The sequence below is a fragment of the Protopterus annectens genome, chromosome 9.part0, assembly GCF_019279795.1.
Source record: "Protopterus annectens isolate FY-2018-M chromosome 9.part0, PAN1.0, whole genome shotgun sequence".
NCBI lineage: Eukaryota > Metazoa > Chordata > Ceratodontiformes > Protopteridae > Protopterus > Protopterus annectens.
Window position 1 is genome coordinate 228239749 of NC_056743.1, and position 24373 is coordinate 228264121.

The following is a 24373-nucleotide window of genomic DNA, read 5'->3' on the forward strand; positions in this document are numbered from 1 at the left end:
TGTCAGTGCACCAGGGGTATAAAAGATGCAGTCGACGCCATTTTCTTCAGTCTGTCTTGCTGCGCGGTGCACGAAGCAAAAGCAGTTCGCAAGTGCCGGTCGGCCGACTCCTGAGATTTTCGAAATTGAATTTCAGATCCGAAGTCTTCAATAAAGCTAAGTACCCCGTTGGGGAAACTTTTTCTTGCTCCAGACCGATGTCAGTAAAAGTTAACAATTGTATTTCTTGTGGGAAGCAAATACCTCATAAGGATTTTCATTCTTACTGTGTTCCTTGCCTAGGCCCCGACCACGGCGTTGCTAGTTGTCGGTTTTGCGCTAGATTCAACCAACACACTATTAAGCGTCTGTTCGATTTTGCTTTACATTACTTTGGCCGACGGTTTAATTATATAATGCCGTCGGAACAGCTGACAACCGGAATTCATAAAAAGCGCAAGGACAAAGAAAAGGACAAGCATCCAAGGTCCAAAACCGACAACGAAGCCTCTTCTAGGCCAGTCACCGGTTCTCAGTGAGGTGCTTTCACAGCCCCTGACACCCGCTACCTCAGAGCCACAGGCCGCCTCCAACTCCCACGTGGAGACAACTAGGCCTCTGGAAACTCAAGGTATTGGATCTGTGGAAACTATTCCCTCAGATGGGTCCGGTGCCGCTGAGCAGGCATCTGCTTCTGAGGGTGTTTTCAGACCTACACAGCTTACTATCAAGACTACTTCAGCAGCCAAGGCAAAGTCTAAAACACCTATAAAGACAAACAAGTACAGCATTCACTTGGACAGTCATCCATGCCAAAGAAACAGATGCTTAAAATGGCCGAGGACCTAATTACTCTTATCAGGGGTTCCCATCCCCCTCCTGATAAAAGGCCTAGGCAAGATACTGACCGATTCCTCTGACCAGGTTTCTATTTCCTCTGATTCCTCTTCAGAACAGGGATATTCTCTTCCTCCCTATGAGGATTCTGACGCTGAAGAATCTATCCCTTCAGCCTCTCCTCCTGAGGGATTACTCTCTTGGGGAAACCCTGCACACCATGAGGGAGCATTTCCATTGGGAGAGCCAGGATTATTCTGAATTCAAGTAAAGGCTTAGAGATTTTCTTTTACTGTTTGAGCACAGGCCCCTTACTATTCCCCCTGTACTAGATATTGTTGATTATGTTTTTTCTGAATCCAGTTTGTCTCCTGATTCTTTACCCCCTGCATCAGTTAAGCAAGATAGGTACTACAGGGTCCCAGATTCACATACATTTCTTTATAAAAACCCTGCTGCTGACCCAGAAACAATTTCTCAAGGTCCTAAAGGGGGGGGGGGGGGTCAAGGCTTCCACTGCAAAAAATCCTGTTCCCTCTGATAGGGATTCTAGAGAACTGGACAGATGGGGGAAAAACATTTACACCTCTGCTACTTTAGCTGTAAGGGCTTTAAACTGTTGCTTAAATACCAACAATATCTAATGTCTTTGCTCAAACAGAAAATACTTACAAGCTCAGAATGTCCTGAAAGTAAGGAAATGCAGGATTTATTGCATGCAGCTGAACAAGTGGGAAAGCATACTTTGCAATGTGGTTTTGATTCATTAGAGGCTTCTTGCAGAGCCGCAGTTACAGGTTCTGTCATTCGAAGGCATGCTTGGTTAAAGGAACAAAGTTTACCTGATCATGTTAAATCAAAATTGTTGGATGCTGCGTTACAGCATGATACGTTTGGTGTTAAGGCAAAAGAGGTGTTAAAGAAAATGGAGGATAAAGCAAAATCAATGCAGACAGTAAAGGATTTCTTACAGGTTCAGCCACCTAGATTTAGCAGGGACTGGCGTTCAAAAAATTGGTCCTTTCCAGTGTCAGACAGGCCACAAAGAGGCAGATCTCAATCACAAGGCACATACAGACCTAAGCAATGGGGTGCTTCAACCCCCAAAGGCGGAGTAGACAAATCACAACCCTATAGGAAGCAGTCCCAATGACTTCTCTCTACCAATGCCAAGCACTTACCTTTTGGAGGCACCCTTAGAGGGAAAACTAGCACTTTTCTCACAAAATTGGCACACAGTTACCAAAGACAAATGCGTACCGAATATTGTTTCCTAGGGTTACAGGTTCCACTTTCACACCCTACCAAGGCCAAAAGGTATGCCAAACCTGCCACGCAATCAATGGGCAGAGGCACAAAAACAAATTTCTGCCCTCATGGACATGAGGGCTATTCAAAAAGTACCACAGCAAGAGCAAGGACAAGGAAAGGACAAAGCTTGGAGACCAATACTGGACTTGTCTACTCTAAATACTTTCCTGGACATTCCAAAATTCAAAATGTTGACACTGCAGCAACTTATACCCATGCTGGGCAAAAAGGCTTGGCTAGTTACTTTGGACCTCAAAGAGGCATACCTGCATGTCCCAAATCAGACAATCTTACAGAAGATACCTCAGATTCGTAGCTGGCTCAATGCATTACCAATTCTCTGCACTGCCCTTTGGCTTATTTACTGCGGCCAGGGTCTTCACAAAATGCCTGGCATCAGTAATTGCATTTTGCAGACAAAAAGGAATTCAAATATATCCTTACTTGGACGACTGCCTTATTCAAGCAGACAGCAAGGACATTCTACTAAAGCATCTGGTGTTTGTAAAAAGATTACTAACTTGCCTAGGGTACACAGTAAACGAAAATAAATCAAAACTAGTGCCCTCTCAAGAGATAATATTCCTGGTTGCAAGCTTAAATACAACTGCCCAGATGGCTTATCTCACACCAGACAAACAAAAGCAACTGACTCATTACTTTCAAATGATGGCAACAAAGACCCAGCTACCTGCAAGAAAAATTCTGCAGGCTTTCTGCTTCATGGCATCCTGCATCCTGCTAATTCCGTATGCAAGACTGCATATGAGGAAGCTACAATGGTATCTAAAAAGTGTTTGGACTCAACATTGCCATAGCCTGGAAACAATAATTACTCTCATTCCCGGCCTGCAACAGGAGTTTTTATGGTGGGCACTGGCCTGTCACCACAACAAGGGACAGCCTTTCACTTCACCCACAGCCAGGCAGACACTAACAACAGATGCATGGGATTATGCCTGGGGAGCACACATGGCGGGAAAATGTATACAGGGCATGTGGCCCACAGACCAAATTCTTTTTCGTATCAATCAAAAAGAGATGCTAGCTGTACAGAATGCCCTGACAGCCTTCAAGGATCTACTACATCCAGGACAACTATCACTAAAGACGGACAATACTACAGTCATGTGGTACATAAGCAAGGGGGCACACATTCCTACCCCCTCTGCAGGCAAGCCATGACTTTGTGGAACACAGCACTGGCCTATCAAGTACATCTGCAGGCACAATTCCTGCCAGGAAAGAAAAATACTCTGGCAGACGAACTAAGCAGAAACCTCATGGACCCTCATGAGTGGAAACTAGATCCACAAGTCTTCAGCATGGTAACAAAGAAATTGGGGATGCCCAGACATAGATCTGTTTGCCTCCCCTTACAACTGCCAACTTGCAGAAATTTTTCACAAGGACTTACCACTCACAAGCATGGAAGGTGGATGCTCTATCATTCAGCTGGAAAAGCCTAATAGTTTATGCCTATCCACCACTGCCTCTACTCCCCAAGGTATTCCTAAAAGTCAGGCAAGAGAAGCCAAAAATGTTTCTGATTGCCCCAGACTGGCCACGCCAGCACTGGTACCCAATCCTAAAGACCTTGTCTCAAGGGCCAGCCTGGAATTTACGTCAAATTCCTCATCTGCTGACCCAACAAAACAATCAGATCCTGCACAGCCAACTCAGAACCTTAAATCCGGCTGCATGGCGAATAATATAGCGACTAAGAACACATCTCTCTCTCTAAAGCAGTTATGGATGTCATTTTGGAAGCCAGGAGGCCCAGCACCAGGAAATCTTATGCAGAAAAATGGAAGAGATTCTCTGCTTGGAACCAGGCACAAGGACGTGAACCGCTTGTTCCTAATATTCCTCAGATTTTTTAATACCTAACTGAGAAGCTGGACAAAGGCCTATCCTTCTCATCAATAAAGATCCATACCTCTGCCATTTCAGCTCATTACAATACAGAACCTCCTATTTTCTCTCATCCACTACTAAGGCAGTACTTCAGAGGGGCAAAAAACATAAGACTCCCAAGGAGAGCACCTATACCAACATGGGACCTCAACTTTGTCTTGGAAAAGCTCACACTGCCTCCTTTTGAGCCAGCCAATACAGTGGAGATAAAATTCTTATGGAAAACTGCTCTGCTCCTAGCAATAACTTCATCAAGAAGAGTCTGAGTTACAGGCATTAATGGCAGTGGAACCCTTTATCATTTTTCTTCCAGACAGGGTTTCTCTCAGGACAAACCCAACATTTATGCCAAAGGTAGTATCCAACGTGGCTCTTAACCAAACCATTCATTTGCCAACCTTGTATCCAAATCTCCAGAATAAAGGGGAGAGACTTCTGCACTCTTTGGACATACACAGACAGCTACGGTTCTACTTGGAAAAAACAAAAGCTTTCAGAGAAACCAAGCAACTTTTTGTGGCATACACTGCAGGATCACAAGGAAAGGCTAGTTCAAAGCAGACTATTTCAAAATGGATAGGACACTGCATTCGTTTCTGCTATGCACATCATGGCAAATCGGTGCCTAAGAATATTAGGCCACATTCTACCAGGGCAGCAGCCACATAAGCAGCCTTTCTCAGAGGAGTACCAACCAAGGAAATTTTGGAGGCTGCAACTTGGAGTTCAGTGCACGCTTTTACCAAGCACCATCACTTACCTCTTTACTCTACTCTAAATCCAGAGCAGGCTTTGCCACTGCAGTTTTGCAAGGCTTCATAGCCACTCCTAATCCTATTTAGACCCAGCCGCCCAACCTCAGCTTTGGGATTCAACCCAAGTGTAATGACTGCAACAGTGAAACACGATGAACATAGTACAGTTGTGTACCTACCATAAATGTAGATGTTGGAGTGTATTCACTGTTGCAGTCCAGGTTATCCTCCCACCATCCCCCTATCATTGCTGGAACTTAACTATACTTCTCTCCTCTATACAACCTATGTGGTGTATTTGCTTGTAGAAGAAGGTAAAGTTTATGTTAGTGCATGATTTTTTATTTGCAAATCTATTTAGCCTACCCTTTTGAGGGCACCTGACATCTGGGGCAAGCAAAACTGAAGAAAATGGCATTGGCTGCATCTTTTATACCCCTGGCGCACTGACGTCAGGGAGGAGGCGACAGCAACCAACGTCAGACCAGGACTTTGTAATCCAGGCTGACTGCGGGTAGCCTGCCAGCAGGATAACCCAAGTGTAATGACTGCAACAGTGAATACACTCAGACATCTACATTTATGGTAGGTACACAACTGCACTTGAGTATTGTCTGCAGCAGTGTACATGTATTGTACACACCTGTATTTATACTTGGTCCAAGCATTGGTGTGATTCATGGACATTGAATGATTGTAGTGTTGGCTCATGCACAGGTGACCTTCCCTGCAAGTACATTTCCACCCTTTTTAACTATGACTACACCTTGTCTCATGGTAAGTTTGCTTTTTTTTTTCTTTGGGATTGGAGTACTGTGCATTCCATGCACAAAGTGACAGCTTTAACCGGAGTGCGAGTAGTGATGATTTTTTATATGGGCCAGCATATGGAGAAAGGGAAACAATTGCTTGTGACCCTGAAACCACTTACTTGTGATTTCCCTTTCCTCATTCTCCTCTGACCTCCGAGGAAGACCTGTTAAGTTATAGGATTAAGGAAGGATTCAACCCTGCCCCATGGACTGTTGGTATGGTACTTTTTGATAGCATGCATTGTTATTGTTTGGTGGATGATGTAAGTGCTTGTGAAAAGGTTGTACCTTGCCACAGATTGTGGTGACTAGTAGTACGGTAGGCATACAGAGTCTTGTTGGAAGCCTCATGTCTGCACTATAGCAGTGTGCAGCTGTCACTTGCAGTCCCAAAAAAAACACACGCATTGGTTATAATGTAAGACTTCATAGATTTGGCTCTGCATAAATGCTGTAAATAATACTGCCTCTATAATTACTAAAGTAAAAATGCCTGGTCCACGAAATAGTCCTACGACAGCTAGCACAAACTTGTCAGCCTATGGGTCAATGGCAAATATGTTGAGTGCGTATAACGTACCTTCTTCAGTAGCAGACAGGGAAAACATGCCTAATGCTTACAATACTGCAAGCAAGTTAAATGAGGTATCTGGAGCTGCACCAAACAAAGCAGCATATACTCCAAATACCTACACAGCTAGGTTGAACAATAATGAGGACAGGGAGGGTAGCGCAGTAAATCCAAACTTGTGCATAACAAGGACCTACCACAATAGACGAGGCCCAAGAACCAATCACAGCAACGTCAGCAATGCTGCGAACCAACAGCAGAGGGTAGGATTAGCCTAGATAGCAGCCAGCTAACCAGCAACACCTCATCCTTAGAGAATAAGCCAATAGACCAGCAGGTAGACAACCCCAATAGGGTGATAGCAAATGCAAGGACAGCCAATAGATCCAACACAAGTCACCCCAACAGAAACACACGATCATTAGGTAATACGGCTAGAAGAACTCACAGCCAGCAACCTAATGATGAAGAGACCTACGACCAACATGGCCGTAGAATCTTCCCCTTCAACAACAGCGTTTCCTCACCAAGAGAATTTAGCCATGCCAACAGGTATGCAAGGGACAACTCACTCAGACACTATGAGTTAATGGACGCATATGGCTCACCCCTATGCATCCCTGAAGACAAGGACACAGGACCCCCCCCACCCTAAAGAGGAAGAGCACCTACAATCCCGCGCTCAACAATAATGTAAGTGTCTTCTCCAAAGTAGTCAAGAATGAAACTGGGCATTCTCGAAAACAAACCGAAGCACAAGGGCACAAACATGAGCAAACAAAGGCTCACTCACTTCCAACTATGTAACACGGAAAACCTCAAAGTACTAAAAGCAGACAAAGGGGCAGGCATCGTAGTCATGAGAGACACCACATACAATAAAAAGATGCAGGAAGTACTGTCCAAAGAAGACAGCTACTGCATCATCATGAAGGAAAGGGTACTAGAAAGATTCAAAACCATAGATGGCTTACTAAAAAAGCTGGCAAGACACAACAAAATCTCATAGGAAGAATTTATGTTCATGACTGTCAATTCCTCCGCAGTAGGGTTTCTCTTCGGAGTCCCCAAAATCAATAAAAATCCCGAAGACCCACCCTTGAGAGAGAGAGTCTCATCTAAGAGAACCAAAACGTAGTTGGTCTCCGAACTGCTAGACTACTATTTTAACCCAGTAATACAGAGCTCAAAATTTTACCTAAAAATTCCTAGCAGTTCCTAAACAAAATCCATCTGTTCCAAAAAGACAACCCGCAGGGGAAATGGACACTAGTCACCTTAGACATAGTAGTCCTATCCCCCAGTATCCCACATGAAGAAGGTATCCTGCTAGTGAAAAAATACCTAGTAGAACACAGGAACTATGACCCATATCGAGCAGACACCCTCTGCACCCTACTCAAACTTGTGCTGGAAAACAACTTTTTCTCATTTGAAGGAACCATCTTCAGCAACTAAAAGGAGTACCCATGGGGGCCAAAATGGCCCCCTCCTATGCAAATCTGGTGCTCAGTTCATAGGTAGCAGATACCCTGATCAAACTCAAAGGCTTCAACCATGTAGGTCCATATAAGTGGTACACAGATGACCTGTTCCTGTTGTGGAAAGGGACCCCTCAAGAACTCAATGCCTTCCTACTGGAACTGAAGGAAAGCATAAAATTCTTACAATTTACCATCGCAAGAATGGGAGCGGAAGTAAACTTCCTAGACATCACCTTCACGCTAGACGAAAACACACACATGTTCTCATCTAACCTCTACAGGAAACCCACGCACCACAACTGTTTACTAGACTATAGGAGTCAACACCCAGCCCACATGAAGAAAAACATGATCAAAGGCCAATACGTAAGACTCTGCCACATAGTCAGTGAGGACAGCACATACTCTAGAGAAAGCCAAGTCCTCTGCAGCCTCCTAATCCAAAGATAATACCCAGGGCACTTAATAGACAGGATTACTAAAGAAGCGTCTGAACACAGACACACCAGGCATCTACTCATATTAAAATACGGGTTCAGTGCCGCAAACAAAAACCCCACAACCAAGATTCCCCATACCTATCACAGTAGACGCAGAAGCAATAAAAAAAGCACTACAATTTCTAACTGGGACATTAAAAGCAACCCCGAACTCCACAAAACGCTAGGAGATAAACCCATCTTCTGCTATTAAAAAAATACCCTAAAAAGCATCCTCGAACGCAACCCCCCCAGGCCCCCCACAGAACCAACAACAGTGGGCACGCACCCATGTGGTCAATGCTGTTGCTGCAAACACATGTACACAGGCAACAGCATTACAGTAGCCACTAAAAAAAGAGGCAATTCAGTTCCTAAGTAACTACAGTTGCAACACCACCAATGTGGTTTACCTAGGAAAATGCACCCACTGTACAGCCTTCTACTTGGGTATGACCACAAGAAAGCTCAGTGACAGAGTAAAGGAGCATTATCAAGCTATAAGACAAGCAGACCACACAAATGCCTTAGCCAGACACATCTAACTGCTGGGCACCCCCTAAATTCACCTTTGCAGTACTAGGCAAAGTTACTACATTCTGCAATGAAGCCAGCACACCCCTAGAGGTAAGGGAATTGAAATGGCAAATCAACCTGAAAGGTGACACTGGCTCCAGGTCTCAATGGAAGTCTAAACATAAAATTTATCGTAAAGTGGATCGGGTAGCTAGCACTACCCCCATACCTATAAGCACATACGTCACCTAATACCCAACCCACAGGTATTTCAATGTATGTTGGAATGCTGTTAACTAGATTTCTGAAGAAGTTTGACTTACTAACAAAATTGCGAACAAAACTGCTAAAATCTGAACTCTGGCTCCAGTCTGTTTCTTCCTGAAGTGATCCCCCAAGGTCTCTTTGAAGTTTTAGTAATGTATGTATATGTATGCATGTATACATAAGTATATGCACATGTATGTATATGTATGTATGTATATATGTATATGGGTCTAGGACTATTGAATGAAAGTTCAATAGTCTGCAACCACATCTACTGAACACACTTTAGCGAAAGTGCTTTTTACCGAAAAAGTACTTTTGCTAAAGTCCCTCAAAAAAGTAAAAAAAAAAACCACACACAACTAATAGTTATGCAGGGGGGCTCTGCACTCCACACCCCCCTACTTTTATATTCTCACTCCGAGATCACACTGCAGTGGGGAAAAAAGAATATCCCCTTATCCCCACTGTACTACGATCTCAACAACAGCCATTCCCCCACAATTTCCCTTACTTTTCAGCATACTTCCGTGAAAGTTCTTTTTCGTTGAAAAGCACTTGAGCTAAAGTATGCCCGGCAGTTCCAGTTTCGGTGAAATGGCCATTCGGGGAACAGTACGAGACCAGTGTGCGTGTTGGTTAGGGGCTTTAGTGTGTATTGTGACTGTGTGTGTGTGTGTGTGTGTGTGTGTGTGTGTGTGTGTGTGTGTGTGTGTGTTAGTTTGTGTTCTTGTTTGTGCAATCTCGGAGTTAGAATATATAAGTGGGGGGAGTGCAGCCCCCCACATGGCGGGTGCAGGGGGCTTGCCCCCCTGCTTATCTATAGTGTAGATGCATTTATTTGATTGGGGGGGGGTTGTGTTTGTGTGTACTGTATGTGTAGCGTAGCGTCAGGATTTTGAATTTCGCAGTTGTGTTTACGGAATTGAGTTGTGCTTGGGTTTTCGACTGTGTAATTTTGAAATACTGAAATTTGGGATTTCAGTATTTCGAGATTACATAGTGGACCCATCTATATATATGTAATCTCTCTCTGTCTATATATATATATATATATATATATATATATATATATATATATGTATATATATATATATATATATGTGTGTATGTATATATGTGTGTGTGTGTGTGTGTGTGTGTGTGTGTGTATATATATATATATATATATATATATATATATATATATATAAAATATTATTTCCCCCCAGTAAGTATTACCTTGTAAATTATTTCATTTTGGTGACGTTTTGCATATTTTTCTTAACGGTGATTTCCTATTTTCATTGATTCCTAATTACTGAATTTGCAAGCATTGGCAGAAAGTTTGAGCTGTAGGTGATTTCTTTAACAATTTTTTCTCTCTTTTTAATCTTCTAAATTGTAAAGGGATAATGTGTAGTTTTACTTGGTGTATAGCCTTAATTAGAAGGATAATGAGTATGATAGTTCCTGGAATAAAAAGGAGAAGCACTGCTTTTATTTTTTAGACTTATCAATGTAACCTGAGAGTAATGTTTTAACTTGCATGCAGTCTGTTAATTACAAATTCCTTGTCAAACATTTCTTCGGACTTTTATATGTAGTTTGCTTGCTTATGTGGATAAATATCAAAGTATGGTTTTTGCTGTTAATTTCCACACAGATTAAACTGTTCTTTTTGCAACATCTACTTTTTCTTTTATGCAGAGGGCCCAGTCTGAACTGGCAGCACACCAGAAGAAAATTCTACATGTAGACAACCACATAGGAATCTCTATTGCAGGCCTAACTGCAGATGCTAGGCTGTTATGGTGAGTGGCTTACTATGTTGTATTTTGCATATTATTTTCATTCTTAATGGTATTTAAGTTGAGCAGCTGTCCTTTAGTTGTTTGGCAGTTGTTCTTAATCTGAAGTAGTTAACTTCATTTGTCAGCAACCTTACCTTTGGGAATCGGATCTGACCTCCGATCCGAGCCAGCAATCTTTCATAGCTTAGATCCAAGCTCCTAGCTCCTCCCCTTTACCCATAATCCCCTGCCAACCCTGACTGACCTCAGATCTAGTTTGCCGTGCTTCTTGTCAGCAGCTAGGTTTTTGAGCTCCTGGTGTCGTAGGGCTTTTGTGAGATTTTCAATTTTTATTATCCCCTTAAGTGTCGAATGACTGTTGTGTGGTCAGGTTCCCTTTTTTTGACTAAAACTTTCCTAGTTTATACCTCCTTTTTAGTTATTTACCCTCACTCCCCTTCGCTGATCGTAGCGTTCTGTGTGTTTGGGGCCTAACGAGTGGATCTTTCTTTCAAATGTCTGAGCCCCAAAACCCATCTTTTTCAAGTGCACCGAGTGTGGCCATAAGCTCTCCCCAGCGGATGGCCACATTCTGTGTGTGCGGAGCCTTGGGGTTGAGCACCTTTCCTCTGGGTGTTCCATCTGCGTGGCGTTCAACCCCAGGGCACTGAAGGACTGGAGGTCGAAGCTGATCCTAGCGGGACTTTTGACCCCGGATTCAGCTTTGGCCTCCGGTGCTTCTGTGGCCTCCTCCCCGGCTTCAGCAGCAGCCACTCCTGCCTCTCTCCCTCCGGTCGAGACTCAAACCCCCACTGCAGCTCCGGAGGAGAGGGAGGCCAGGAAAGAAAAAAGGAGGGAGAAGCACCACAAGCAGCGGGCCGAGGCCTCTGCGTCGCCCCCCCCCCCCTCCGGCTAAGCGGTCTTCTCCCTCCAGGGCTTCCCGTTCTCCTCCTTCTCGGATCTGGTCTCCATGCTTCTCACCGGGCCCCGAGGAGGAGGAGACCCGATCTCCATCGAGGTCATAGAGGCGGCATTCCCGGCCAGCCTCTGTGGCCTCGTCGATCGACTCACAGCCTTTCCGACGCAGATTTGGACCGGATGATGCGAAGGTTTCTCCAGGCCCAACTGCAGATGGGGAGTGCTCCTGTCTCTTCCCCCCCCCCCCTTCCAGGGGGAAGCTAGACGCCTTTCTTTGCCCCGATAGCTCCTTCTCCGACCCGCTTCCCAGGTTCAGAGCCGAGCAGCCTTGGAGCGGGAGGTGGGTCGGCGCCGACAGTATCGGGTACTTCGGCGCCGACACTTCCCTCAAGCCTGTCAGGTCCGTTTTTGTCAGATCCAGGCTCTCGGAGCCGTGGGCTGAGCTTCAGATCTGAGGGAATCAGTGCGTCTTCGGTTCCGTCTAGGTCGGAGCACACTGGTCCGTCGGATCCGATGGCTTCGGCGCCGACCCCGATCCATCCATTGGATCCGAGCGAGGGTCTGCTCTCGGATCCCAGAGAGAGCGGCTCTCCTTCAGCTTTCGATGTGGTGGAGAGGGCACTGTTGAGTGCTTCCAGGCCCCCGGTCCTTGCTACGGCTCCACCCCGCACTCCCTCTCTGTTGGGTCCGGCTTCCATCACCCGGCCCCAGGGATAGCCTGCTTTGATGTCCCAGGTCGTTCCCAAGGAACAGGACGTGGCTGGTGTGACGTCCTTGGACAGCCCCCCCCCCCCGAGGACATCCCTCACAAGCGAAAGTGCAAGTGGAGGCACGTGGACTCCCCCGAGTCCTTGACTGATTACACGGATTTGGATGAAGGGGAAGGCTCCCCTAGGTCACCCCCTGAGGATGTCTCCTTTGGCGACATCATGGAAATGCTCAGGATAAGAGGGGGGTGGTCTGCCTCCAAGGCTTCCTCGGATGAATCCGTGTTCCTGGAGGCATTCGAAGCAGGCCCATCTACCACTTGGGTGTTTGGGTGTCCCCTCCGCCCGACCCCTTAGTGGACCTTATTACCACTAGGGCGTGGAAGGAGCCGGACACTGTGGAGCCAGTCCCCAAATGCCCGGACAGATCCTTAGTCCGCCCTCTGAGAGGTCCCATTGGAGCAAGGGTCCCCCCGTAGATGCCATGTTGGTGGCAGCGGCCACCAAGAGGGAATTAGCTCAGGAGAGCCTCGGTCCGTCCACCGAGCATGGAGTCCCGTTTGATGGACCGTTTAGGGAAGCGGACCTTTAGTTCAGCAACCTTCTCGGTGAGGTCTCTGAACTACATGGCACACGTTATTCGACTGCAGCAGGACCTTATCAAAGAGTACTCTGCGTCGCCCCCGGAGTCCATGTCGGTGGAGGACAAACGGTTGTACTCCACTCGGATGGCCACTCAGGTCCTTATCTAACACCTCTATGCGACTGTTGTCCCACGCCACAGAGGGAGCTGCTAGAGCCAGCGGAGCAGGCCTCGTCATGCGACGTCAGGCCTGGCTCCGGCATTGCGATTTCGTGGAACCCTTCAAGGCGTCATTTGCGAATGCCCCTTTCGATGGTTCTGCCCTGTTTGGCAAGACCGTTCGCGAGACTTTGGTCCAGAGCGAAAAGGATGGGAAGACGTCTGCCGTCGGAGTCCGCTTTTCTGCTCCCCAGAGGTCCTTCTCCAAGAACCAAAAGGGACAGCAGAAGATGTGGTTCCGGAAGTTGCAACAATCCCAGTCCGCTCCGGATCCCCAGTCCTTCTGTGGCAGAGGAGGACAGGGTGGACGCCGCCCTAGAGGCAGAGGGGGCCTGAGGAATGGTGGGTCCAGAGAAGCTTTCTCTGACCGGCCCACCCAGCGACCCTGAGGGGTTGCCCGACTGCTCCTCTCTGGAGGCAGTCGGGGACGTTTTTCGAGGCACCTGGCAGCTTGGGAGTCCATCACAGCAGACCGCTGGGTGCTTCGCATCATATCCAGAGGATACCAAATTCCCTTTTCTCACATCCCTCACCAACCCAAACACCTCCCCGACATCTCACCCTATCAGACGGAGGCTGCAGCTGTGGAAATTCAACAGCTCTTGGGGGGAAAGAGCCATCCAACACGTCCCCCCAGACCAGTTTGGATCGGGTTACTACTCCAGGTTCTTTTTGGTGCCAAAAAAGACGGGGGACCTAAGGCCAATCCTCGATCTCTCCCTCCTGAACCTGTCAGTAACCAAAGAGAAGTTCCGGATGGTCACTCTTCAATCCATTCTCCCCCTGTTGCGGGAGAGCGACTGGATGTGCTCGATAGACTTCAAGGATGCGTATTACCACATTTTGATGGACAAACGATCCAGGAGGTTTCTCCGCTTCCGGCTAGGAGCCAGTCATTATCAGTTCAGGGTCCTTCCCTTCGGTCTCACCTCAGCCCCCAGGGTGTTCACCAAGGTATTAGCAGTGATAGCGGCCGACCTGAGGCTCCAGGGAATGCAGGTGTTTCCATACCTAGACATCTGGCTCCTGACCGCCCCAACAAGACATCTACTCTGCTCAGCCAGGAATTACTTTCTCCACCTTGCTCCCCGGCTGGGGATCACCGTCAACACGGACAAATCCTTTCTCAACCAGACTCAGGTGATGGACTTTATCAGGGCCAGATTAGACACCAACAACTTACTAGCCTTCTTAACCACTGAGCGACTTCACACCCTGAGGCTACATGTGCAGGCCATTTTACTATCATCGACTCCCCCGACGGGATTGGTCATGAGGGCGCTGGGCTCCATGGCGGACGCAATTACCCTGCTCCCCATGGCGCACCTGAACATGAGGGTTTTGCAGTGGACTCTCCAAGTCCAATGGTCCTTCCGTCGATATCCTCTCAGTCACCCCATTCCCCTCAGCAAGGCTTGCAAAAGGGCTCTCGCATGGTGGTTGCAATCACAGGACCTCCAAGCGGGACACCCTTTCTCTATGGCCCCTCCACTCGCCTCGGTGACCACGGACGCCTCTCGCCTCGTCTTGGGGGGGGGGGCATTATGCGGGCAGGACGGTCCAAGGCACGTGGAACAATACAGAGACCTCATTGCATATAAATGTTCTAGAGATGAGGGCAGTGCTGTTGTCGTTGCAAGCACTTCAGAGCCGCCTTCCTACAGGAACAGTTGCAGTTCAGTCAGACAACATGTCTGTGATCTGGTACATCAACAAACAGGGGGGAACCAGGTCCTACCCACTCTGTCGAGAAGCTATGAGAGTGTGAGAATGGGCGATCTCCACCAACCGCTTTCTTATTGCAACGTACATTCCGGGATGGTCCAACATCCTGGCGGACAAACTCAGTCGCACCATACTGTCCTTACGAGTGGTCTCTCAATCCCCAGGTAGCGAAGCGGATATTTGCCGTATGGGGACGACCCTGTTGCGATCTCTTCGACTCTCCTTCAAACACGAAATGCAACAGCTACTTCGCTCTAATTCCCCCCTGCCGGGGAATCTCTGAGAGATGCTCTGGTGCATGCTTGGCCTCCCGGTCTACTCTATGCTTACCCCCTCTACCTCTGATGCTGAAGCTTCTACAGAAAGCCATTTGGTTGGGGAGCAAACTGATCCTCATTGCCCCATTCTGGCCTCGTCAAGCTTGGTTCCCTTACCTCTGGTCTCATCTGGTGAATCCGCCTTGGATTCTAGATCCCCTCCCGGATCTCATTTCCCACCCCCTAGGTCTCCCAGTCCTGAACCTGGACAATCGCAAGCTTACGGCTTGGTTGCTCCAGTTCCACTCGTAGCTAGGACTCCCGGTATCTCCTCCCCAGTTAAAACTATCCTAGTAGCAGCACACAAGCCTTCTACTAGGAAAGTCTATAGTAGTAAATGGAGACGTTTCGCTATTTGGGCGGAGCGTCAGAACCTGGACCCTTTCACAGCTCCGTTGCCTGCTGTTTTGGATTTCATTTCAGGGCTTTTTCATCAGGGAGCTAGCTGTTCCACAGTCAAAGTTCAACTAGCAGCTATCTCTCATTTACCACGTGGGACATAAACTGGGTCCATTGATCACCACAAAGTTATGCAAGACCTTTCTGAAGGGCACCTTCCTACTCAGACCTCCAATAAAGGAAGTAGTGCCACCCTGGGATTTGACTTTAGTACTTCAGGCCTTGACAGCTCCCCCCTTTGAACCTACAGCTTCAGCTGATCTCGTACATTTGTCATGGAAAACAGCCTTTCTCGTCGCTATTACTTCAGCTAGGAGGGTCTCTGAACTTCAAGCCCTATGTGTAAAACCTCCTTACTCGACCTTCCACAAGGATAGGGTTTACCTCAGGACCAATCCCTCATTCCTTCCGAGGCAAATATTAACCAATCCATTAATCTGCCAGTTTTCTTTCCTGAATACCAGAACAAAGGAGAATATAAACTACATTCTTTAGATGTGCATAGACAGCTATGTTTTTACATTCATAGAACGACTGGTCATAGACAATTCGACCAGTTGTTCGTCTCCTTTTCCAAATTTAACTTAGGTAAATCTGTGTCGAAGGTCACCTTGTCTAGGTGGATTTCGCAATGCATCCTTTTGGCTTATGAAAGTTCTGGCAGGCCTGCACCTCAGGGAGTCTGTGCCCACTCTACTCGGTCCATGTCTACTTCTGCTGCCTTTCGGTCTAGAGTACCCCTGGATGATATTTGTTCAGCAGCCACTTGGGCTTCACCTCATACCTTCATCAACCATTATAAATTGGATATTATCTCTAGAGGGAGAGCATCCTTTGGCTCTGCAGTGCTCCGGAACATCCTTCCATGAAGGAGTAGCTGGGGACTCTGTCCCAAAGGTTGCTGACAAATGAAGTTAACTACTTCAGATTAAGAAGTTATGTACTCACCATAACGTTCCATCTGAGTAGGTAAACTTCATTTGTCTGCAACCATCCCACCCTCCTTCCCCCTGACCTTCGGATGTTATTTGGCCAGAGGTTTTACTCTGCCCTTTAAGGAAGGTAGTTAGTTTCCTTTCTCAGCCTTATTGGTTATGGGCAAACTTGATCTGAGGTCAGTCAGGGTTGGCAGGGGATTATGGGTGAAGGGGAGGAGCTAGGAGCTCGGATCTAAGCTATGAAAGATTGCCGGTTCGGATCCGAGGTCGGATCCAATTCCCAAAGGTTGCAGACAAATGAAGTTTACCTACTCAGATGGAATGTTATGGTGAGTACGTAACTTCTTATTTTCTTGCCCCTGGTCGAAAGATCTAAGCTGTGCATTTTTACTTTGGAATGTTTTAAGTGCTCAGCAGAATGTTCCAAATGGAATGATTTGTTTGTTTAAATCTTTGGTGCAGCAGTGCTGACTATTGGGAATTCAAATGCAGAAGTCTCCACTTCCATCCTGACTTCCAAAGTTAATCACCCTTTCTTTCTAGACTGGTATCTGTCTGTTTGGATGCTCGTAGGATAATAAATCCTCCCACTCTGTTTTAGGTCTTTTGTACCAAGTTTTGAAGCACATGCATTGCTTTCATTGCACCTGTAGACTAGCATAATTAGCCAAGGGTTTTCCTTATGCGTTAGTTTTTGTACTTTCTAGTCATTGAGGGACCAGGAGCTTAGTGATGTAAAATTAGCCATATCAGTTAGGCGTCACAGTATATCAGGTTTTAAGTGAAGTATGTAGGATTTGTCAGATTTACACCTAATATTTTAAGTAGCCATCATTCCCTACAAAAGTGCTTTGACAGATGTTTTGCTATGGCAGTAGCTCCAAGGCTGACTTTGGGCAGGCACTTGGGTTATCTTTTTGATATAGCATATGACTGGGTGGGATGAATAGTTTTGATGACTAATTCCACTTATTTAAATCCATTACAAAGCAATTACCTATTATTTGCTATTTTGTAGTTTGTTTTTATATGGATTGTTCATTCAGTTATTGTAATGGTATTTTGTGATGGTTGTTGTCTCTTGCAGCTTTTCCCGGTTAGGGGTCGCCACAGCGGAACTCCGGTCCGCTAATGATTGGCAGTAGATTTTTACATGCCGAGTTGCCGGCCCTGATGCACAACCTTCAGTGAAGGTACGCCCATTCATGCATGTCTCCACACAGAAGACACTCTAGCTGAGAATCGACCAGGACAATGTCTTACTGTGAGGCAACAACGCTACCGCAGCACCACCACCGCATATAGTAGCAGTTTAAATAAATGCATAGAGAATAGAAGCTATCCTTTTTTTTTTTTTAATTTTTTAACAAAGCACACATTAAAAGGCTTTTAGAAATAATTATTGAACTATATATGGTTGTGGGTAAGTCAACATTAATGTATGTAGATAAAACATAGTTAAAAACAGTGTTAATTAGCATCAGATTATTATTCTCTCTTTATGTTAAGAGAAAATGGCTATATTGTTAATCTGTGTGTCAAATGCCAGGTGCTTGACGTTGGAGTACCTGGTAGTTTGCATCAGCCATTTGAAGCTGTTTAACTGTGCAAGACATCAGTGGAGGCAGAAGAATTTTGAGTAAATGTTGTAGGGTGACGAGCATTGGGAGAGGAGATTAGTTTTGCAGTAGTTAAATAAAGTTAGGCACAAAATATGGAGGTATTGCTGCTAGACTTTCATCACAGTTTTCTGCACTCTTTGCCGTAGTAGGTTTAGCTGCAGTTTTAAAAGACATGGGTGATGCAGCGGCATTAACTCTTCTAGGGGAAGAATTAACGTATGGGCATTAACCTACTTTTAATGTATTCTTTTCTGCATTGTTGTTTTGCTGGTTATTTTCTAATTAAGCTTTACTTGTTTTTCCCTGATTTATCTTTAGTAACTTCATGCGCCAGGAATGTTTGGATTCCAGATTTGTATTCGATAGGCCTTTGCCAGTGTCACGTCTTGTGTCCTTGATTGGAAGCAGTATCCTTTCCAGTTGAATCAAAATGAAAAATAGTTTTTAGGTTAATACCTTTGTTTTAAATTACAAAAATATACAATCACTTTCCTTTGAAACGTGAATGATTGTCTCACATATGCTCATCCTTGTGAACTTCCCTGTCATGGAAAGGTCATCTTAGTCTTGCAGGTTTCAGGTTTATGTTCAGTCCTCCCATCTGCCTCCCCAAGTATTTTCTGCTTGTATGTGATTGGAGGGGGGAGGTTGACATAACAAGCAATTTATTTGAGTAAATGTCTGAAACCAATGTATCACATCAGCAAGTAATGTTAAGGCAAGGTTACATTTCACGTTATTTCAGATATCTTGTAAATTTTTACATGCTAACCCTGCTTTCAATATTTTACTCCCTTTTTGATTTAATTTCACTAAAGTGACATTTTATTTATTTATTTTTTTAGTCTGATGCCACCGGAGTAAAACAAATGCATTTGTCACTGCACTAAGTGTGAGAGTTTCATTTTATTTAACTATTTCCTGATTTACAGATTTGAAATAGATTGTCATTCTGTTCATTAAACCAGGAAATCTCTGTACTGGCTCCCTGTTCAAATGTCGGCACTTGAAATGTTCTGTTCTGACAAGCCAGGAAAAAAGATGAAAAGGAGAAGAGTGAACGTCAGATGTCACTCTTCTCATTTAAACTTCTTTTTTGCAGGGGGGCAAGCTCCCCTGCATCCCCAGATGTGGGGGAAATGTCTCTCCCAAACTTGACATATTCTACCTCCAAGATTACCGTACCTCGGAGAAAAGGATAATCCGAGAAATGGCCATCTCAGGCTTTATATATATATATATATATATATATATATATATATATATATATATATATATAGAAGTCAGTTTTTTTGTCCATTTTAGTCTGTGTTTCAGGACTCACTGACATTTCAAATGTTTCTATATCCTTACATTTCTAACTGTTGCGTGAGGTGGAAAGTAAATACCAGTAAGAAACTGAGCAGAAAACCATATAAACCATGCATTTTCTGTGTTTTCATTGTGGTATGACCTCAGTTTGTTACAATTAGAGTTTAATAGGTTTTGCCCTCTCATGACAAATGGGTGTTTTTCAGTATTTCATTGCCAGAGTTTGTGTTTTTAATGCTTCCCATTTCTTTTGTATTATATACAGCTTTTGCCTTCCCCTTGATCAGTTATGTTTCTCTGGCTTTTCCTTTTGATAGGTAGTAATTTCTCTGTTACTGCTTTATGGAGGACCCTGCTATATGCCATCAATTGTAAAAATGATTTGTATCAACTTGCCACAACACAGCAAACTCTTTCTAGAGAAGTTTCATAAAACCAAGTAATTTTTAAGTTGATATCCTCAAGGGACATTTTGTGGGAAATGCTTCTTCTCTTCCGGTTTCTTTTGCAGCTTTCAAAATTAACTGTGTAATTTTAATTTTATTTTGCAGGTCATTGAATGTATATGTAGTCCTATGCAGGGCAACACATCTTGGTGTTGGTTTTGTGTGATTACTTGTTTTAAGGTGATATGGTGTAAGGAAGGCCCTTCTTTAGTAACAGCAGGATGGTTGTCATCAGGTTGTACTCTGCTTGCAATATAAAGCTTTCTCAGGCAGTAATCCCTCCACTTTTACCTGTATACTGTGTGTGCAGGCCTTCCTCTTCAGATCTCATTTGCCTACCTAACTTAACAGACACTTCAGAGAGTGATCCCTTGTTGGTTTGCTAATCTGTGGTATTTTTCCTGCACATCACTTGTGTCATTTTCAATTCCTTTGCTTCCCAGTTTGATTTCATCTGACTGTTTCATCTCTTATTTTCAGCTTGCAAGAAATGCATTATTTGAGTGTTTGTATCTCTTCTGAGTCAGCACGACACAAGGTCCAAGGTGTAAAGTAGAGCTGCTTAGTAACATCTAGGTATGTTGGTGTTCACTTTTCTTTCTTGGCCCAGTTAGTTCTGAGACTGTGCAGGAAACACTAGTGGAAATGGAAGCATGAGGACTTGCCTGTTGAGTCCACTACTACTACAGGTACAGATGACAAAGAAAGTACAGTTTCCCCATAACCCCCCTTTTGGGGAACCTTATTTTTTTCTCTTGGTTCTCACAAAGCAGGAACACGGAGACCCGTAATATACCTTTCAATCTAGAATGCTTATATGAAAGTTTCAAAATTGAGGCTGCTGACCGTTCAGATCCTGTTAACCATCCCGTTCCTGCAAGGTCTGATGGTTACCCTGGACCTAAAGGATGCCTGCTTTCACATTCCAGTCCAGCGTGACTACAGGTGCTTTCTCAGATTAAAAGCAGGGGGGTTGCCTTATTTTTACCACATTGCCCATTTGTCTACTGCTCCCAGGGTAATTACTTTTTGAAGGAGTAAATGCATGCATATCCTCCTTTATTTGGATGACAGCTTCACACACAACTTCTTAGGAGTAGGTGAAATGTCTCTTACTCAAGTCTTGAGCCTTTGCAAAGCTTTGGTGTTCTTACTTATTCTCCAGAAGTCTAGCATCATCCTCTCTTGAACAGTGATGGGTTTCCTATTGGACATCAACCTTCATAGGGCCTTCCATCCACCAGATAGCCATAGGAAATATTTCTGCATGATTTTCATTCTAACTGAGCAGAAGCAGCTACAGGCAAAGAATGCCTCTGGGCCTTAGAATACATGCTTGCTATTATACTGATGATTCCACATTCCCAACATTTTCACTCGTGGTACACTTCACAGGGTTTTATATTAATTTGTCAGTGGACATGGAGTTCATTGGTCTCAAGTTTCAGTGCCCATAACTTCAGATTGAGAATTTCCAAAACATGCAGAGCAAGCTTCTCTCAGATGGTGGTTACTTGTCTCTCCACCCGTTGATGATGGATCTCGCCTTTCTTATTTCTATATCTTTGTTGGAAGTCACCACAGGCACTTCTGCCCTAGGGTTAGTGGGAGCTTTGTCATGGTGAAGCTGTTGAAGTTGTACAGTCAGTCAGAGGCCTGTCTGCAGTAAATGCTCTGGAAATGAGGGAAGTTAATCTCTTCCTGTATACATTTCAGGACTTCTGCCTTAAGATGTGATTTCTTTCCCAAGTTAACAATATGACAGTGGCTTTGGTATACCAGCAGGCTAGAAGGGAACTTGGTCTTGCTACCTTTGTTGAGAGTGAGTGAGGATTAGGGAATAAGCTTTGCCGAGGTGACCACTTTCTGATCCCAAATCACATTCCTGGGGAAAACTACTTTCTAGTGGATGGTGGACAAGCTCAGTCATTGCCTTCTGATGTCTTATTGAGTGGTTTCTCAGTCTGTTAGAAATACACAAGCACTGTGGGAAGCCATCCACAAAAGGCTACTTCAGGTGTGTATTTTTTTATTGCTGGGGTTGCTTTCTCAGAGGTGTGCTGACAGTCGATACTGTGCAGTGCTGTGCTTTTTTTTTGCATCCCTGGTCAAAGCTAAGTAATATCTTATCTTACATGATCTGTCTCATCCACGAGAATGCCCCAGGCACCCTGTAATCCAAAAATGGCCTTAAGACTTGGCTGCTTTTCTTTTGACTGAGTTTATTCAGAAAACCAAACAACATAAGTCCAATGTCCTTCTCATAGCCCCATTTGGCCTTGACAAGTGACATTACCCATGTTCAGGCGTTACCTGTTGGAGGAGCCTGTTTTCCTTTGACCTGTCAGGACCCTATTTGCCCCATCCCTGTCACAAACCTCATCCAGATTCCCTCTCCCTACTTTTAACCATATGATTACTGTGGTGCTCCCAGTGGTTAGGGATCACTCAACCTTCCAGAATATAATCTACATCATCCCGTTAATGTATTTTTCAATCTATCGTGTCTTTTTATCTTTCCATCTTTCCTTTGTTGACTGGATTAGTCCTACCAGGCTATTAGCCTCTTTTCAGGGGGGAGACTCGAGATGGTACTTTTACTGCTAGGGGAAATCTGGCCAGGACATCTGTGAACTTTCTCTACTACAGGTGCTGTGGGATCTTGTACATCCACCTGAGTTAATATGAACTCAGGCAGTTGAGATCTAAGTTTAATGTCTTATCTGAAGGATGGCACACACAGAGGAGTGCAGCATCCCCTAATGCTGGACTGCATTGTCAGTAATCCAGTCACCTAGAGTAGGAATAGGATCCATAGCCTTCTGGCCTTTTAGCACCAAAGGCGGATATGCTACTTATACCACTGACACATCTGCAGAGGTGTGCAGCATTCATAAATCATCCAAATGTAAATTGAGTAGGTTTTTCCATTTGTGCTTGTGAGACTCATTGACATGTGAAGGTTCAAGAGATCATAGACTACTGGGTCCCTGCTTGCTCAGAATGCAAGGTAGAGATCTCTGCTGATGAGCCTATACAACTGAGAAAGAGAGAGTAATTTGTCTTTTCTAGTAGCTTAGGAGTTTAGGCTTGTGATCTTCTGTTAGGAGCCTTTATGGACTTTCCAGCTTTCTGATATGTCTGGTGAGGTACATCCCAGAGGAGGTGCTGTACTCTATTGTTGGTCTTATCAGTGCTGAATAGATGGGGACAGTAACCTCTTTAGATCTGAATGATATTCCCATTGGTGATCAGACAAGCCAGACTGAAGGACTTCTAACAACTCATGATAAATGGTGAACAAAGAAAAAGGAATTGTCAGTGTAGGGCTCCAACTTTATTTTCCTTTTGAAGTTGGGGTATTGTCTGCACTGTATACTGGGGACATGGGTTTGTCTGCTTTTGTTAGCATTTAATTTAAGCCAATTTTCAGTACCATACATTTTATAATGCAATTTCCTGCTTGATAGCTTCTGTGTCAGGAGGATTTGACAGTGACACTCCATTTGCAGTCATTGGTGAAGTTGGTTAGCCACAGGTCTTGATGTTTATTTTTTGGTCAGAGAAGTAAATACCGAACAAAAGAGGTCCCAACATTGAAGCCCTGTGGCACACCAGTACTCCCTGTCTTGTTAAAGTGAAAAGAGAACACCAACCACGTAACAGGATTCTGGATGCTGACAATGAAGAATCACTTGTCTTAGTACAATAAGTTGTTTAATGACAATTCCACGATGTAAGAAGAAGACTGTATATCACAGTTGAAAGCGCTAAACTTCTGTATTTTTATCACAACCATAAGACAAGTGATTCTTCATTGTCAGCATCCAGAATCCTGTTACTCCCTGTCTTGTACCCTGACACTGTTCCTGTCACTCGCTCCATGTTTGATGTTCATAGTGTTACACTGCTGCAGTCATTACACTTGGGTTATCCCGCCATCAGGCTGTTCCCCAGTTGGCCCGAGTTACAAAGTCTTGGTCCGGCGTCGGTTGCTGTCGCCTCCTCCCTAGGCGTCAATTACAGGGTAGGGGTACAAAGATGCAGCTGACGCCATTTTCTTCAGTCTTTCTTGCCGCGCGGTGCTCAAAGCAAAAGCAGTTCGCAAGTGCCGGTCGGCAGTCTCTTGAGATTTTCATTCCGAATCCAGAACTGAAGTCTTCTACACAGTTAAGTACCCTGTTGGGGAAACTTTTTCTTGCCTCAGACCGATGTCAGTAAAAGTTAATAACTATTTCTTTTGGGAAGCAAATACCTCATAAGGATTTCCATTCCTATTGTATCCCATGCCTAGGCCCAGATCACGACGTCACTGGTTGTCGGTTTTGTGCTAGGTTTAACAAGCGCACTATTAAACGTCGGTTTCATTTTGCCCGACATTATTTTGGTAGAAAATTCAATTTTACCATGCCGTCGGAACTTCCGACAACCGGAATACACAAAAAGCGCAGAGACAAGGATGGGCATCCGAGGGGGGGGCCCCCCCCA

The 24373-nt window shown here is 44.9% G+C and overlaps 1 protein-coding gene across 4 annotated transcripts in view; it reads left to right on the forward strand.

Moving 5' to 3' along the window:
* PSMA1 (proteasome 20S subunit alpha 1) overlaps positions 1 to 24373 on the forward strand; it is a 416885-nt gene that overhangs the window by 82949 nt on the left and 309563 nt on the right. For all 4 annotated transcript variants that reach the window (XM_044082794.1, XM_044082790.1, XM_044082793.1 and 1 more), the window contains exons 4-5: positions 10618 to 10721; positions 18447 to 18535. In XM_044082794.1, coding sequence (XP_043938729.1) covers positions 10618 to 10721; positions 18447 to 18535 — 193 coding nt within the window. The remainder of the gene's footprint in view (positions 1 to 10617; positions 10722 to 18446; positions 18536 to 24373) is intronic.